The following is a 17,999-nucleotide window of genomic DNA, read 5'->3' as shown; positions in this document are numbered from 1 at the left end:
GAAAACCCCCGCCAGCCTTTTTTTTTTTCTTTTTTTTGGCGGGGGCTTTACCTGCGCTTTCCATCTTCGCTCAGCCCTTTCGCCTGGGGGAAGAGGCCTCTTCCCCCCTCGCCCCAGCTCCCACCTTCGCCCCGCTTCTCCGCTGCCGCCCTCCCGGAGCCCGAGGGGCAGAAAAAGGGGAACTTGGCCCCCCTCCTCCGCCAGATCCTCCTCGCTCGCTTTCGGCGTTATTGTTGTTCTTCAGCTGACTCGGGGCCCGAGAAGAAGGTGAAGATTTTGGGGTTCACCCCCCGCCGTCTTTCTGCTCTGAGTGATTGTCTAAAAAAGAATTAAAAATGGCCGAGAATGTGGTGGAGCCGGGCCCGCCTTCAGCCAAGCGGCCTAAACTCTCCTCACCGGCGCTCTCCGTGTCCGCCAGCGACGGCACAGGTCAGTCTCGGGGGCCCAGGCCCTCCCTACCTCTCGGTGCCGCAATTATTGCCCTTTTCTCCCCTCGTTGCCTAAACCTCCTCCTCCCTTTTGCTGCTATTAACTCGCCCCTGCCTTCGTCCTTTTCCGTCGGTCTGCTTCTGCCGTGTTCGTTCCTTTCCAACCTATTGGCTTTAATGGCATAGAGAGAGTGTTCGGATGTTTCTGCCTTATGGGTTTTGGTTTTTTTTTAAGTGATTGAAAGCAGAGCTGTTCAGTTTATTGTGCTTTTGATCAACTGCAGATAAGACTTAACAGTTTGTCATTTTCGTGTCTTTCACAATAGTAGTTATTACTGAGCTCCTTGTTAAGCATGTACCTTTAATGCCAGTTGCAGAAATACAAAATAGTCCTAGAGATGATGCTTTTGTACACCTTATTGTTGAATTACACACAAATGTGACTCGTTTTTTATTTTATTTTGCATATACAAGGGATTTTTTACAGCTCGTTTAGAAATGACATTTATATCTTTGCTATTTTCCTTTTTTTTCTTACATGCTGTCTACTTATTTGATTTCCTTCTTACTCTTCCTTGCAGAAGGATATCTAAAAACTGCTTTTCTGATTCAAATAGACAATCGACTTCAGGAAAGAACAGCTAAAACCAAAATCCACTCCGCAAGCTTGTGGCATATGGCTTATCGAGACTCTTATCTTCTTAGAAATTAAGTGCTATTTCACTTTATTTGCATTAAGAATCAATATGGAGTGTAATTCATCTTGCATCTCCTATATCGTTACTGTGAGACCAAAATGTCTGAAATTCCCCTGTAGACTTAAGGGCTGTGAAGATAAAGGGGCTTCTCTGCAGTCCTGCAAAGGTTTTCGGTGATGCTGCAAAGGCAAGCTAGTGGTTGGAAGTCTTAGGTGTCCCAATCCCCAGCAAATATGAGCTGGTTGTACTGGCAGGGGGGGAGAAAGTAACATAGTTCAGCTTTTTAATGCTTATTCTGAAGCCAGCAAGTATTTACTCTTATTTTGCTATGAGAGTACTTGGTTACCTGTCCCACAGAAGTTTCTTTGAATTTAGTTTAGATCTTCTTAGCCTATGGGATATGAAGGAGGCCTCCTTATGCCAGTCTGGTGAGTGGTGGCATTTCTGAAGCCACCAGTGGTCTTATTCAATGCAGTTAACAGGTGGCAAGAAAAAGGAAGAGTTACTTGTTTTGTTTTTAGAAAAAACTCCTCGTTTGACAGGAGACAGAAGGTTTTAGTAGTTTGGTTTTGGTTGAGCATTGGATGTGATTCTACTTGGAATCATGGTCAAAATTTTGGTTTTTTGCTTTCCCTATTATTGGTAATGATGTGTTAGTTTTGAAGAGTGTGTGTGTAACTTTTAGAGCATATTAGATACAAGCAATGTTATGTTGTAACTGGAGTCCACGACTATTGCTAATATCAACAGGTCTCTAGTAATAGAGTAGAAGAGTGTTGGAGAAGCTGATCCTCAGCTAGAGCTAGTTGTTGAGTTTTTTGTGCTAGACTTGGAAAACAGTACTTAATTCAATAGTACCCGATTTTAATTTGTCCTGGCAGTGGTTATCTCGCCGTGTTTAGTGGTGAAATAAAAATATTTTTTGTGAGAGAAGTCTCAATACTTGAAAAATATGGATGTTAAAGGCATACTTTGATTCAGATGAACAGTTAAGTCATTTGTGATTGAATCAGATCGGGATAATTTGTGAATGTATTTCAGATTAGCAGGTGCAGATTTTCACAGAAACTTAGTCTGTTTTAGTTGTTGGCTTACTGGGCAGCTTAATAAATCAACTTTTTACAGTTATGGTGCAACACTAGGGATTGTTGGACAGTTTCAGTAGTGCATAAATGGAATAATTTTTCTCAAGTGACTTGAGATTGTCATCACCTGATAGCTCTGCAGAGGTTTGTAATGTGGCAACCACTTTATATATGCTATATAAAAACTATTTCTTCTGGATTTTTTGTTGTTGTTGTTGTTGACAACTTAGTACCTGGATTTGGGGCAGCTCCACTTTCTGGGGTTTCGTTAATGTACTGTATCTGTTTCTTTAAATAAAATCAAGCCTCTTAACCAATAAGCATGTTTTGAGAGTTATATTTTTTCGTTTGCTGCTTGAGAGACTGTGTATTTTTTTGTCTCTTGCTGTTGTGGTAAACTGCTTTGAAGTTCACATTTTTTAACCTATCTGCTCCTTAAATTTGCTTTGAAATAGTGCAAGCAGCTTTCATTAAGTAAATTCCACTTATAGAATCTGTTGTTGTCCCCACTCCTTAGTTAATTATAGAAAATAAATAACATGGTGCTTATGTACTTACTGAAGCACTCTTTTTAAAAACTGTTGGATTCACAGCATCATTAGAGAAAGGGAAGGAGAAAGGTAAGGTAAGAAACTTGAACTATTGATGAAACTTTTTCCAGCACATGTGCATAGTGAATCTTTCAGTGTGTTTCTTTTGCTGTTAATTTTTTTACTCTTTTCTTAATCTGAAATACTGTTTCAGCTTGTTAAATACCTAAAAGCAGTGACTGACTCTAGTTATCTTGTTCCCATACTTGCAGATGTTAAGTGTATTTATACTGAAGACTAAGTTGAGTCTCTAAGTCACTCATGTTTTCACTGTAGACCTGGGTGATACTGGCATTATGGACTTGGAATGTACTAAACTCCAGTGTCGGTGGTTTTCTAAAAAAGTTGGCAAAGATTGTCCTAATATGCTTGATTTATTTGCAGCAGCCAAGTATAGATACATTTTCCACTGCTGTTGCAGTGCTGCATCTCCTCCTTAAGGAGTCTTAAGTCTTAGAAGTCTTAAATGGTTCGTGCTTTGCCATAGAATGAACTGTATTAGTGTAGTTTTAAGGTGCTTTATTAATGCCAGTTCCTTCTTTAGGAGGTGAGAATAACATAGACTTACAGGGAAACTAAAACATTTGTAGTGCATTTTGTAATAACCATTTCAAAGTAATTTAGAAAGTCCTGATATTGTCATGTAGCGTTTTAGAATTTTTGAATGATCTCTTTTTTTCTTAAATGTTGTGTAGTTCTAGAATAGCTTCAGGAGTAGCAGTCTGGATTTCCTTAAACTGCCAGAGGTTTTTCTACAACTTATTTTTTCTATTTAAATGTTAAATTTGTTGCAAAGTAGAATGGTAATTATTATATACCTTGTCCAGACGTCTTTTCTAAGGGTCTTAAAACTCTGCAGTGGGCTGCCCTTTTGGTACAGTGTCCTTAGTATGGGATAGAAGTTTGTGACATTGCTAGCACAGCTCTTCTGTACAAGTGTGGTTACACTGACGTAAGTACTCTGCCAGTGGAGCTCATTTTGCTTACCTTTCTGTGCTGGTACAAACACTATTTTGATATCTTGCACCTAGTCTAACAAGACATTCTGAAACATTGTATTAGCAAACTGGTCTATACCAGTCTAATTTTTCCTCCCACTGTAACAGAATAATTTGAGTACATCCTGAAGAGTTATCTTCTTGAGTAAATGAGTGGGACTCTTTCAGAAAGATACAGTTTTACCTGGATGCCTTAAACCAGTGGTGTGGTGTGGTGGTTTTTTTCTTTTAATTTGGCCTTTTTATTTGTGAACCCCTCTATTTTTCCTGGAATAATGCAGATGTGCTGAAATTGTTCAGGAAGGGAGAGTTTAATCATCTTTTACAGGCCCCCTCCCCTTTAGAAATAACCTGTTTTTTGTGCACAAGTAAAGCTTTTTTGGGTCCAGAATTGCTGTGTTTCATCAAGAAATAAAAATGGAGTATACTCTGTGCTGCAGCATGGTTGTATGGAGTTGTGTCTTTGGGTTGCTAGATCTCAAAATAGGGGTTTAGGTGTTTAGTGTTGTTCCTAGCTTGCTATGACATCAGAACTCACTTTTCTACAATTAGTTGGCACATGTTTTTATATCAGAGATCAGTGTACCTATTTGAGGTATATATGCCTTAAGATCCCTCAGTTTACTGTGTCCGAAAGTCATGTTTTTCTGAGTAATAGCACACCTTCAATCTCCCTTTCAGTACCCATCTTTTGTAAAGTTTGTATGTTCCTTTTTTTTCCAGGAACTGCTTCTGACCTTTAAAACTTCACTCTCTCTTACATCAAAGGTCTAAGACTTGTAATGAAACTTTTTGCCTGGATTACTGCAATTTTGACTGATACTCATCTTTCATTTGTTCCAAATGTATCAGGATGTTTTTTTGCTCAGAATGAATCATATTAATCTTTACTTACTGCCTTTTCCACAGGTATATGCACAATTTTCTGTTTTCAGACAGCTTTTTTTTTTCCTAGTGTTTGTACATGCTACTCACAGGTCTATTTTCTGGATAATGTTTAAGACGAACTCATTAGCTACATTTAACTTGCAGACATCAGTGAAGTATATTTATCCCTTCTTCTTGAGAGCCACTTTTTTCCTCTTCTTTTTTTTCTGCAAGTATTAGATGTTACGAGATGACAGATGCCTTAAAATAATGGTTTGGTGGATGGCACATACTGTAAATGGAGTATTGCAGTGGTGGATGCTTGCGTGGCAAAAATGGGAAAAAATTTGTCTTGTAGCTAAGTTAGTTCTCAAAGAAACTGCATTAGGAATAAATTAAGATAATGTAAATGTGCAAGATTTTCTTTAAAATGTAAATGATCATTCAAATGATGCTTAGTAACTTTTTAAAGAAATCTTACAGACTTCTGAACCTTGTAGATTTCCGGACTCCTGTACCTCTGCTTTTTTTTCCCCCTTTTCACCAAGTGGATTGTCTGTGTGTTTCTGGCATAAGTATGTGCTTTTGCTGAGCCGTGTTAGAAAAGTACTTAATATTTTTTAAAAGAAATATCCACTACACCGCAAGGACTGTTCATGTCGTGAATGAATCTTGAGCATTTATGAAGAAAAGAACCTTTGAGACTAGAAAACCAGTTTAGAGTTGCAAGGTTCACATGTTTGATATTGCATGAAAAACCTTTGTTGCTGAACTTGGGAATTTAAATCTTAGATTTAAAAAAAAAACCCACTACTAATTCTTGTATGTTGTCCCTCACGGTCCTAGAGCAGGGTTTGGATTTAGTCTAGAGGGTCACTAGTTCAGGTTATTGGTCGCTTGTGTATTTGCAGAAAACCAAAGTTTATCTGGGAAGGCTCCAGCAGACTTCTGGGTTTAGTGTATGTTTTTAGGGGATGTGGGTTTCGTTAAGTTACTGGGGATAAACACTGAGCTTCTGCTGTGGAGATTCTGGTTTCTTGTACCTTTACAACTTGTAGAAAATTACTTTAGACTTTAATTTAGTATGATAGAGTGTGTATTTCTTGCATCTTCTCTGCAGGCTACTCGATTATCTCCAGCATGTCATCTCAGTGTCTTGCTTAGCTGCTTTAGCAGGAGCAGCCTTTCAGTGCTTGTTCCAACAATGTAATGATACTACTTTAACCTTTCTCGTCACCCAAACTAGTGCCCCCTCTGAGAGGGCTTGGCCCAAAGTCATTTAGATTTATTATTTGACAAATGGAGTAATTTTGCTGTATAGATTTCACTGACAGATAAACAATGCACACCTGTCTCCAAGGATTTGGCTTCTCTGTCTTTACTTAAACTGGAGCAGCAGGCTGAAGTAAAATACATCTGTCTCTGCATATGGTTGTATGCACTGACAAAAAAAAAACCTTACGTGGTTACATTGAATCTGTAGAACTTGAACTAGAACAATTCACAGAAGTCCTCTCCCTGAGCAGTAAGAGACCTATCTGACTACATGACTTTGTTCTCTTCCTAAATAGCAACAAGTTTCCTTAAAATGGATTGGCATATGAATGTATTCGAAGTTCTTTAAAAATGTAATGTGTTATATTCTTCTTCAAGCATGCATTTCTTCCAAAACTGTTTGAAGAAAATCAGGAAAAGAAATGTAGAATTCCGATGAGCTCAAATCATAGTAGTTTGGTTTGGTTGATGTCAGATGTGTTTACAGGAACAACGAAGAGGTTGAATTTGACTAAACTAGGATTTTATAAAAAAAAAAGTGCAAGTTAGGTACAGGACATTCAAATACAGCACAGGTTATATTCTGTTATTGGTGGTTGTGAAATGGGGCAGAGAATGATTTTGCTTTTTTCCCTTTGATGGTGTAAAACACCCTGTACTGCATCTTTTGTTTCATCTCCATAAGAGATGTAAGTGGAGTTTTGACCTGTATCTGTTTGCTTGCAAATTCATGACTTAACTGTTGCTTGCTTTGTAGAACTCCCAAATACCAAGTGAAGAGATAATTGCTCTTACAACATAGTCTTACTGTGTTAGTGAACTCAAATAATAGAATTCTTGGGATTTTTTTTCTTTTTTAGAATTCTAATAAAAAATCAGAATTCTGGTGAAGTGCTGGTGTGTAGTTTGCTCAGTACAAATTCTGCTGAAGCTCAACTCTCTTTTGCGTATTCCTGAATATAATGTCAGGAGCTCTGTGGAGTTACTGGTTCAAGATAAAGAAGTCTGATCTGCTGACTTCTGGTTTTTGTTTACTTGTGAGTTTGGTTTTTTTTTTACATAATGCAGCATTGCTTTTTTGGTTTTACTCAGGAGTAGTGTTGAATGAACTCAAGTCAGTAATAACTCAGAAAATGGACTTGACTTTTTGATAATTATAGAGATTGCATCATTTCGAAATCATTAACTTGACAATGAAGTGAGCTTTACTCTTTTCTTGAAATTGATTTGCAGTCACTTCCAAAGTGAAACTGATTCAGTGTGTTTGCACACAGAAGTGTGTTCCCTTCCTAGTCTGTGTGTACCCATTTTTTGCCTACATGTACAGCAGACCAGCTGGGCATCTCTAACTCTCAAGACTTGTGTGTCTGGTGTTCAGAATTTATCAGACTCTCAACTGAATGCCATCCTTACTATTTAATGATACAACAGACCAACAGTAGGTAAGGTAAGGTGGTCTTACGGGAGTTTCAGTGGCATATACAGGATTGTCTTGGGAATAAGAGTACTAATTTAGACTTTTCACTGAAGTTAAAGGTAGCCCAATGCAATTTAAACAAATAGGAAGATACTAACTGTGTGACTTCATAGTTTTGTAATTAAAATGTAAAAACTTGAGCTTATTTGAATCATCAGTGATGGGAAGACTAGTACCTTGCATTGTGTTAGGTAACAGTGTAAATGGGGAGGTACTCGGAGTCTCTGAAATTCCCCCTTAAGTAATGTTAAAACATTAAACATACTGTATCTTGATTCTTCCACCCAGTCTTTTGTGTATGATTACACCACTTTTATTTCCATATTCCAGAATCAAAACCATTGAATTTTCACAATAGTTTTCAACTGCTATAATCTGTATCCCTAAATAATAGATTTTAAAGAACTTTGAATATTATAATGAAAATAAGAAGTTTGTAAACAAAATTTTTTCTGAAGTTGCAAAAAGCATGCATCAATCAGTCTACTAAAATTGGCATTTTAGTTTGGGATGCATATGACTTAAACTTGCAGATTATTGAGACTTTGAAAAGCTGAGACATTTTTCCTTAAGCAAGAGTTGATGTGTTTGATACCAGTGTTTGAATAGGAAATAGGATAGCTTAAAAATACATTCATGTCCTAATTTTAGGACTTCAGTAGATGTTGAATGGTAAATTGTTGCTTCTTTAGAATGACTTTTTGTTTGCACTTGGAAAATACTTATGTTTTGACTTAGTTGTACAACTTATAATGAAATTGTGTGCATTCTAGATGGTGAATTGGAATTTGACCAACAGATGTTGGGTTGTTTTTTAAAAATCTGTGCCTGAAGTGTGCTACCGTGATGTGCTAACATGTTTTGTTGTCTTCCAAGGTTTTGGATATGTCCTTTTTAGATGTGTTTTCTGCTTGTATTGTTTGCAGTCTTAAAGTTAGCAAGTTTTTTTGCTGTAGTAAACAAATTCAGGTCTTTTCTGGATTAGCAGAGAAGGAAGGAGGCGGTGCTTCCCCAGTTTTTTGCAAGGAACAGAATTGTTGAAGTCTAGTGCTGAAGACCTTGTCATCCAAATAGTGTAATACAGAGTAAGAATTCTCCATTGCTGTTGCATAGGCAATAGTGAAGAGCTCTGCATCATAGTTCCACTTTGGGGGTGAGTGTGGGGCTTACGTAGGGACTGATGTCCTCCTATTTTGGAAGCAGTAGTTGCAGTGATGACTTTAGACCATAATATTTTAGGCTGTTATTGACTTTTTACCCCTTCATTTTGTATCCAGTTAGAAGATTAGATTAATTCTGTATTTTAAGTCACAAAAAAATTTGTTAGAGTTCATGCTACCATTGTGTAATTGTGGCTTCATAGAGGATCTACACGAAAAGCCTTCTCCTTAATGGGCTTTAATGGTAAGAATAAATCCGATGTGCAGAATGCGTATAGCAAAGCGCTCCCCCACCCACCTGGCAGGATTCTTAAAGGTTTTGCCTCATTTTTAGATGTGGCTACCCCTCAACAAATTGTCTGAACATGTCTAGCTTTATTTTCTGCCATCGCAGAGGCCTTGAATTGTTGACTTTATTGGCACTTCGTTTCAGGTCTGTGCTTCACCTTTGCTTCTGCGTTTTCATGGATACCTGAGACCTGTCTTGTGAGAATGTATCTCCTTATCTTGTTCTGCCTTTATTTTTATGGTTTGAGTTCTGGTTGTTTTTTTAAGAGCATTTCAGACAATACATTTTAGGGCCTGTAATGCTCGTGCTTGACTGGAAGCTTGAACTGCTGTTTTCTCTAGAATATTAGTTGTGTCCTCTTGGCACTTTGTAACATTTAGGCCCTGTTTGCTTGGATAGCTTTCACGTTGCAATGCAGGAAAAACTCAGATCTCAGTATCTTCTTGTTATTCTTTGTCTGAAAACACAGCAAAGGTATCATGTTTTCTGTGTAGTCCAACGTCGTCTGTGGCGTCTTTCAACCCTGTCACATGCATGCTTTGTATTCAGTGTCCCATATTAAGCCTTGTCCACTTGTTTCATTGTGAATCTAACAACTGTGATATAATTTGATTCACTGATAGGTTTCTGGAGCCCAGAAACATTTGTGCAAAAAGGTGACTGTTCAGCAGCTTTCTAATTTGATATGTCTGTGTTCAGAATATAATATAAAAAATGGGATGTGGGAACAGGAACTGTAGTCTCTTACCTCTGTAAGATCAACAACGAGGTAAGCACTAGAGTAAGGGGTTTTTTTCTTGCATGTCTGGCACACAGGGTCTTCAGGTATCGCCTCACATTCTTCTTTTAGACTGAATGGTTGAACTTGAGTCCAAGAGTGCAGTATGCATGAGAGTAAAGTGTTCATGTTTTTGTAGCATGTGGGCAAATTCTTAGAAAACTGGTGTTACTCACTGCAGCCTATTTGCTAGAACCAGATTATCTCCATATTGATAGAATGCCTGTTTCATTCTGAAAAGTGAACAGAGGTTTGTTGTCTTAATCCAGAAATGAGAAAACAAGTGAATTATGACTAGGCTAGAAAGCACACAGAAGATAGCAGGGTGGGCCACTTGAACCCACATGTCAGTTTCTTTCGAAGTTTCTGGTATGGATGTGTTTTCCTGATGTAAGCATTGTCAGAAACCTCTACCTTGCCTTGCATGGTCTTAAAGCTGTTACGTCATTGGTGCTGCCAGGTGCTCTCACCGTAAAACTAGCTTGAAATAACTACTTCAACTCATTTGAAAATTGATTGCTTGATAAGGCACCACTGTCTTATTGACTTAAGGGTATTGATTGCACACTGAGTCTGTACCAGTTTAAAGTCCTTTGTGGTGCCAGGTGGATTTCCAACGCAGTTACCTTGAATCTCGTGGATTAGATGCAGTCAAAGGCAGACTTCTTAGAAGTAGGGTCTAAAACTAAGATGATAATCCATAGTATGCAACACAAGTTAGCACACTGATATTTTTTTTTATAGTTTCCTTCTCACAGTTTAGGGTGCAGTTAATATTACTTAATCCAGTCTAACTGGACTGCCATTGAAAGAAATGGTCCTGCTCCATCTACTGTCTTTCCTGATGCACTTTCTCACTACAGATCTAATGTAGTCAGGGCAAGTCAGGCCGGTTTCTTGACTTCACAAAAGAAGACTTTCTTAAGCATTCAGTAGTGGTACAGCTCCTGAAAGGAGTTATTATATGCCTTTGCATGTTGAGACTACCTCAGGTTAAGACTTTCTCATTACCTGCTTAGGTGTTGTTTTGTGGAGGTACTTTCCTCTCCTTCCTTTGAATTGTAGGTGGCAGTAGCAATCTGTTCTATGTCTTGTTACTTGTGGAAAGAAATATACTAATAGTACATAGATAACATAACATGGAATCACTCTGTGCCGCTCTACTGAGATCAAGGTTTAGCTCTACCACTTGCTGTCTGCATATTGCTGGAGAGTTTTGAGCTATTAGGCCAGATTCCGTCTTTTCTGCTATATCGCAGTCTTTCTGTGTCTGGCTACACCCTAAGATCTTGAGGGATTATGAATCTGGTAGAGAAAGTTTAGCAGGACTAATCTGCTTCCTTCACCTTCTCACAAGCTTTATTTTGTTCATAAGAAATCTTTGTGTGTATACTTAGTGAAATAGGTTGCAAGGCTAGCAGTGGACTCAGTGTACTGCAAAGTCGTTTGGTTCTCTGGGTATTTACGGCCATTGTCTTAAGCTGTGCCTTTGGCTCTTGTGTGAGTCTACATAGTCTGCGAGCTGTCTGGCCCAGCCTTGTCAGTTTTTGGATTGTTCATAGGCGGAACTCTCTGCAGTGGGCTTTAGGATACATATTATGTGTGGAAGATTGTGAAATAGATTGCAGTGTTGCTAGATACACACAAAGTCTTACTGATCTTACCATCTTTTTGAGACTGTTTCAGTCCTATATCTGAAAACTTCTGTCTCTTGGCAGCTGACCAAAAATGTACTGTTTGTAATTGACCAGACAACTGCAAGTTTTTTTAGTTTTCTTGTGTATCTACTGGCTGAAGAAGAGTTTGAAGTTTTGTTTTTGGAAAGACTTTTTAAAAGAGCAAACTCACATCAGAATATTGCATTGTTAGTAATTGCTACCTACAATTTTGGCTTGTAGCTGGTAGTTTTCTTTTATGATGAATCTTCTGTTGTGTATTCTCTGATTAAAAATCCTAACAAGTTAGTTTTATATGGAAAGAACAGTTCACCTTTTTTGACGTAAAGGACTAATCCATTTGGGATTATCTCACAACAATTTAGGTTTGGGGGGGAGTTTGTTTTTGTTTGTGGGGGGTTTTGGTGGTTTTTTTAATGTAGCTGTTGAATTGTTGTGTTTTGAGACATTAATAAAAAGATTTAAGAACACCTTAAGTTCTAGTGATATTTTTCTTCCTGTTCATGGGTGGCACAGAATGACCAGACAGGGAGCTCAGGGAGCTTGTACCTGGATACTACAGCTGAATATGTGTGAGTAAGCCTTCAAGCTGGAATTACCTTCTCATTCCCCTTCATGAAGAGGCAAGAAAGATCAGTAAATCTTTGTCTCTCAGAACAAGAATTGAACTGCCTGTTCACAGTGTTATATATGAAGTCATCTAAGTGGGTCTTTGAGATAATATACTGTGATGGTTTGAAAAAAGGATTAGTTCTTCATATTTAGACATTTACTGATCACTTTCCAGGTGGATTTGTGAAAGGCTTAATACACAGTGGTCTGATCTCAAGAAAAGTGAAGTGGGGATTTTTGTTTTGGGACTCACCCTGTCCTGGAAGATGTGTCTGTTCAAGAGCGGAAGTTCTTTCCCCATCTACAGTCAGTCACAAAACTGGCCTTTGAGCTGCATGGACATCTTTGCCTCAACAGCTGTTTCCCAGTTTGCAGATGGGAGGTTGCTGTGTGCTGCCATTATGGTTATGTCATAGGTACAGGGATTTTGCTGGCTCATGTTTCTCCCAGACATTTAACTTTCATTTTCAGTTATGTTTGTTCATCATCAAGAAGAACTGTTTTTTTCTGGATGGCAGACTTGTGAATTACCACTAGTATTTTTAACTCCTTCCTCACTCATGGGCTGTTGGTCAGGTCATTAGTGTTTTCTGGATGTAGTGCTTCAACATTTGCCTGTTAAAGGCATCCTAACAGGCATCTTAAGATGCCTGTTAAAGCTATTCGATGTAAAGCTACTGTCATTGGGGTTTTTTTGATTGCTTTCTCCATTTCCTTGATCTCCCCTCTAATTTGAGGGTCTCTTCCACTGTAACTTTTCCCATGTTCATGAATATTTAATTCTTAAGCTAACCACTGAGAATTGTAATTCTTTTGGAGGGATGTGTGCACATTTCAAGGTAACTCTACTGATATAAAACCATAAATAAATCATTTTAAATGGAGGAGAATTTGGATGAAGCTTAATATTCTGAATTTACGTCTAAATTTTCAAAAATACCAGTCAGGCTGAAGAATACCAGTGATGCAAATGAAAGATCAGTCCTTAGTATGTGTTGCGAAGTGTATCTTTTAGCATGAGATTTACATTAATGAAGAATGGGCTAATGGATTTTAATAGTTTAAAACAGTTTTTTAGTGGAAATTTTCATTCTGTTTGTGGTACTTTGCAGTAAGGAAGAATATAGAAATGGAGTTAAAATCTCCTCTGTTGTGGTATACCTGCATTATTGCCAACCAACCTCATACCGTATTTTTAGAATTCTTAAGTCATGATCTTATCTGTGATAACAGTTTCGAAGCTGTAGAACTTCTGTTAGTACTGGAGTTTGGCAGTTTGGGTATGGTTTCATGTGAAACATTTTGAAGAGATTTCTAATGCTGATGAGCTTTTCTGATTTATATGCTGTTTAACGGTAGTCTTTTTCCATTAATATTTGGATGAAGGCATCTTGCCAGCCTCTTTAGGATTAGGTGTAACTGACGTTTCCTTTTCAATGTAGTTGCTGAGATAATGAGTAGTGCTTTAGGTTGTTGCCTAGATCTGAAGTTTTTGAAAATGCGGTGCAGTACCTCTTACAGAACATCCATGAAATGACCTTTCTGGCAGAAGTGGTGCTGAAATGCTCCAATAGCTAAGATCAAAAAAAACCCTCTTTTACTACGTATTTTCACATTCCAAGTACTAAGCTTTACAGCCTGTTTGTGTGTAGCTATGTCAGACAGTGGCTCAACTTTTAGCCATACACTTTATAGGCTATTTTTGTTTTAACTGCCATAGATTAGATATACAGATCAAGGTGTGTGCTGCTTCTGCAGCCATAAGCACTTCTTGTTTTCTTGAGCAAATTGATTCTGGGTACTATGTAATACTCTCTCTATATGTATATCCCAAATAATCTTTCTCCAGTTGTTCACCTTGGGGATTGCTTTGCATGGGCTCTTGACATGTGAATGTGATTTTTTTTTTTTTTTTTTTTTTTTTTTTTTTTTTTTTTTTTTTTTCATTGTAGTGTTTTTTCAGAGCTTTGTGGCCAGGAGGGTTACTTTGATTGTTTTCTGACAGTGTTCATTGTGGGAAGATACTGGCTGTCCTCTGAAGTTCAGTGGAATTTTGCTCTTCTGTGCTGGGAATGACTGGATGTGGAAGATTAAAAAAACAAACAACAACAAATCCAAAACAAAACCTCACAACCAAACATCTATTATTTTATAAATAGTAAACTTTTTTGGAAGCTATGTCTGTTCCAAAAGTGACAGAATTCAATAAAAGTTAAAAATTAAAGACAGTGATTTCCCATTAACTTTTAAATAATTTTTGTTTGATTCCATTGGCTAACTGTGGGATTTTTTTAATATGGGATTTTTTTCTCTCCTTCTTTGTGAAATATCTCAAGTTCAGAGATCATAGTCTGAGATACTCACTGATCTTTCAGCATAAATTGCTGTAGAAGAGTGAAGTTGAATGGTGTTCTCTAGTTTAGACTCTGTAAAGATGACAATTTGGATAGTTTTCAGTACTGACCGATATGGGGATTTTGCTGGAATATAGCAAATAAAATTTTATTAATTAATTTAAATTAAAAAGTAGAAACTAATGAACAAGATTTTTTCAGGACACTACTGATTGCTCTGACCTCATGTAAAATTTGTTTTGTTTTCCAGATTTTGGATCACTCTTTGATCTGGAACATGACTTGCCAGATGAACTGATCAGCTCCACAGAACTGGGACTCACCAATGGTGGTGACATTAATCAGCTGCAGACCAGCCTTGGCCTGGCACAAGATGCTGCCTCTAAACACAAGCAGCTGTCTGAACTTTTACGGGCTGGTAGCTCCCCGAATCTCAATATGGGGGTTGGTGCCCCTGGCCAGGGCATGGCCAGTCAAACCCAACAAAGTAGTCCTGGAATGGGAATGTTAAACAGCATGGTGAAAAGCCCCATGGCACAGGCTGGGTTGACTTCTCCCAACATGGCAATGGGTGCAAGTGGACCAAACCAGGGTCCTTCAGCCCAATCCACAGCAGGAATGATGCCAACAGTAAACAGTCCAGTTAACCAGCCTGGCATGGGAATGAACACAGGGATGAATGCTGGCATGAATCCTGGGATGTTGGCAGCAGGCAACGGACAGGGGATGATGCAGGGGCAAGTCATGAATGGTTCAATTGGAGCAGGCAGAGGGCGTCCTAATATGCCATACCCAAACCCAGGAATGGGTAGTGCTGGTAACTTGTTGGCTGAGACACTGCAGCAAGGTTCCCCGCAAATGGGAGGACAGGCTGGACTGAGAGGGCCACAGCCTGGCGCCATGAACAAGGTAAGACATGATAAACTTGTCTTTATTACCTTCCTTCTTCTTGTTGACTTTGCTTTGTAGTATGGGTTCTGTGGAATAAATTTTTTCTTTTTAAGAGTCCTGGATTATGTGGTAAGTAGTTTATATGCTGCTAAAGTGGAATTTGTGTCAGTCATGGCAGGCAAAAACTAAGTCTTGCAAAACAAGCAAGGTTATTGCTAGAATCAGAAGCCTATTTTAGAAATTTTATGGCAGTATAGATTATCAACAACACTGAAAAGTAACTTGGTTGTATTTTATTCGGTTCTGTGCTTTGTCCACAAATGTATTTTCCCAGCTAATGAGACACTGGTATTGTGAGTGTGATAGGAATCCATCAGGACCTTTTTGATGTTGTGCTTTTTTCTGTATGACCCTTAATGACAGTATGTGTTGTCTGAGATCAGCAGAGTGTTTATGCTGAAGCAGATGTGAAGAGGCACATATAAGTTTGAATGGTCTGGTACGCTCTGTGTGCTAAGACATACATTGCCCTTGTTAAGAAATAGTATTTGAGTTAATACTGGAGAATGAATACTTGTGTAAACACCTGAAGACAAATGTTGGGTTCTTAAAAGACTTGTTAATCCAACTCAGTTCTAGTTTTAAGGCTTTTTCTGTAGGACAGTAAACCAGAAAGCTGAAGAAAATTTTTTTTTAATGTTGGAGAGGGAAATAGATGTATTTTCATAGAATCATCTGGTTGGAAGAGACCTTCAAGATCATGGAGTCCATAATTTAGGAGATTGAAAGAAAGTTGTTGTCATGGAATCGCTGAAAAGAAAGACAAGGGAAGATCTAGAGGTTTAAGTGACAAGGACACTTCTAAATTTAATTTGTCATGCACAATTATCTTTTTTAAAATAGGGAACGACTTGAGTATTTCTTCAGTTTTTAGTGTTTTGATCAAAAGCCTAGAAAATACTTAAATGTTTCAGTTCACTTTAGGTGGGTATTTTATGATTTTTAGCTAATGAGGGGAAAATTTCTCCAAGGTGCTTTGCAATACCTGAGAAAATCTTATCTTGGAATACCTAAAGTCAGTCCACTTGGAGGGCTTGGAATGATAAGTAACAAGTCTATAAACATTTTTGAAACATAAATGAAAATTTGTTACTTGTGTGTATTAGTGATTTTGTTATGCTTTAATATATTAAGTAAGATGATTTTAGTTTCTCACGGATGTTATTAATTATGAAGTTTTTTGATCCTAGCTGTTTGCTTAGGCTCAGTGTGCTGCTAACAGTGGTTCTAATATATATATACACACACACACACACATTTGATTTTGTGGTCTGGTCATTGCAAGTATTTTTGCCTGATTGGAAAGTTGTTACAAAGCTCGATTGCTACAGTAGAAATTTGTATGCAGTTTACAGTGGAAAAAATATGTAACTACTTTGAAGTATTGTTATATTGAAATGATATAATGTCTCACTGAAAAAGAGACTTTGATCTTCAGAAAGTTGTCTTCAGAGGTCGGAAATTGATGTCTTGGGTATTTGGGTGAAATGCTACTTAATCCTTTCTTACCAGAGCTAAAGTAGGACTGTGCTCTATGGTAAACTCATTTATCTAGGAAAAATAAAGAAAGGACACAAAATCAAAGCTTTTGACTGGTGTAGTCCAAAGTAAATTGGTTTTTTTTCTTAAATTCCAAAATGTGCTGTACATCTAAAATAACACTTTGCGCTTTTGGAAATATTGAGACCAAATACATAACTTCCGTTTTTTAGTTCGTAGTACCAGATTGGTTAAAATTACTTATGAGTTCTTTAATTGTTAATAAAACTTGAGACTTTTAGTGTAAGTATGGTAGGTAGAGCCCTCATAAAGGAGTTGAAACTGTTGGATGAGGAAAAACAGTCTGAAATGGAGGCTGAAATTCCAGAATGTCTTCAGTTGGTTTGGTTGTTGGCAGAGAGCCTGTGTTTCACTTCATGCAGTGGAGTTAGTAAAATCTGACAACAGTAATGTCTGACCTTTTCATCTCTCCATCCATCTGCTTTTGTTTGTTTTCCCCACCTACAAATCTTCAAAAAGTAGATGAAAACAGAGCACCATAAGCAGTTGTTTTTAAAAGGCGGGGGTTTTTTATTGGTAAATTTAGTACTGTGTTGCTGTTAATGTGGGAGTTTGTGTAGTATCTTCTGTAGGTTTCCTTCATCACTGCAAAAAAAGTGCATTATCCAGGAGCTGTCCTTCAGTAGGAGAAAAAAAAATAGACCAGACACTTCGATTGTGTTCAACATCGTCATGTTAGCTTGCCAAAGTCAGCCCTTCTAGGTGATGGGAGGGAGGGTTGCCTCTGAGTTCTCCCTCTGTAAAACAGAGGTGTGTTGTCTGCTGTGGTTTGTATGGAGGAATAGCTGAGGTTTCCTGTGATGTTAAATAATTGGAGGGAGGGTGTTATACTCTTCTAACAGCGAAGAAGAACTCCAAGTGGCTAGTCAATTTGGAAAGCAAAGTTTCTGCTTTTGTTCTGTTGTCCTGTGGAGTTACTAAAGTTTTTTCTTCCTCTCCTCCCAAAACACAGGCTAGCAATAGAGTGGAACACTTGATTTACACATTGGACATGTAGTTACCAACTTTTCTAGTTGTGTATGTTACTTTTTAGGACTCAAAATCCCAAATATCAATGTAAGGGATTGATTTGGGGTCACCTGCTGTACTTAAACTTCTACTATCATAATCTGTTGCTTACATTGTGTGGTCTATTGCTGTACTTTTATGTGTGATGTAAGTAGTCACTGACATACAAAGAAGCAATTCTGTGTGCATGCCA

At 37.9% G+C, this 17,999-nt stretch overlaps 1 protein-coding gene across 1 annotated transcript in view; it reads left to right on the top strand.

Moving 5' to 3' along the window:
* The first annotated feature begins 17 nt into the window (after positions 1 to 17).
* Positions 18 to 17,999, top strand: part of LOC104493052 (histone acetyltransferase p300-like) — a 31,378-nt gene continuing 13,396 nt past the window's right edge. The window contains exons 1-2 of the mRNA XM_010135666.1: positions 18 to 429; positions 14,538 to 15,196. Of these exons, the coding sequence (XP_010133968.1) occupies positions 336 to 429; positions 14,538 to 15,196 (753 nt within the window). The 5' untranslated portion in view covers positions 18 to 335. The remainder of the gene's footprint in view (positions 430 to 14,537; positions 15,197 to 17,999) is intronic.

The sequence above is a fragment of the Buceros rhinoceros genome, unplaced genomic scaffold (assembly GCF_000710305.1).
Source record: "Buceros rhinoceros silvestris isolate BGI_N320 unplaced genomic scaffold, ASM71030v1 scaffold22134, whole genome shotgun sequence".
NCBI classification, from domain to species: domain Eukaryota; kingdom Metazoa; phylum Chordata; class Aves; order Bucerotiformes; family Bucerotidae; genus Buceros; species Buceros rhinoceros.
This window is presented reverse-complemented; position numbering and strand designations above follow the sequence as displayed.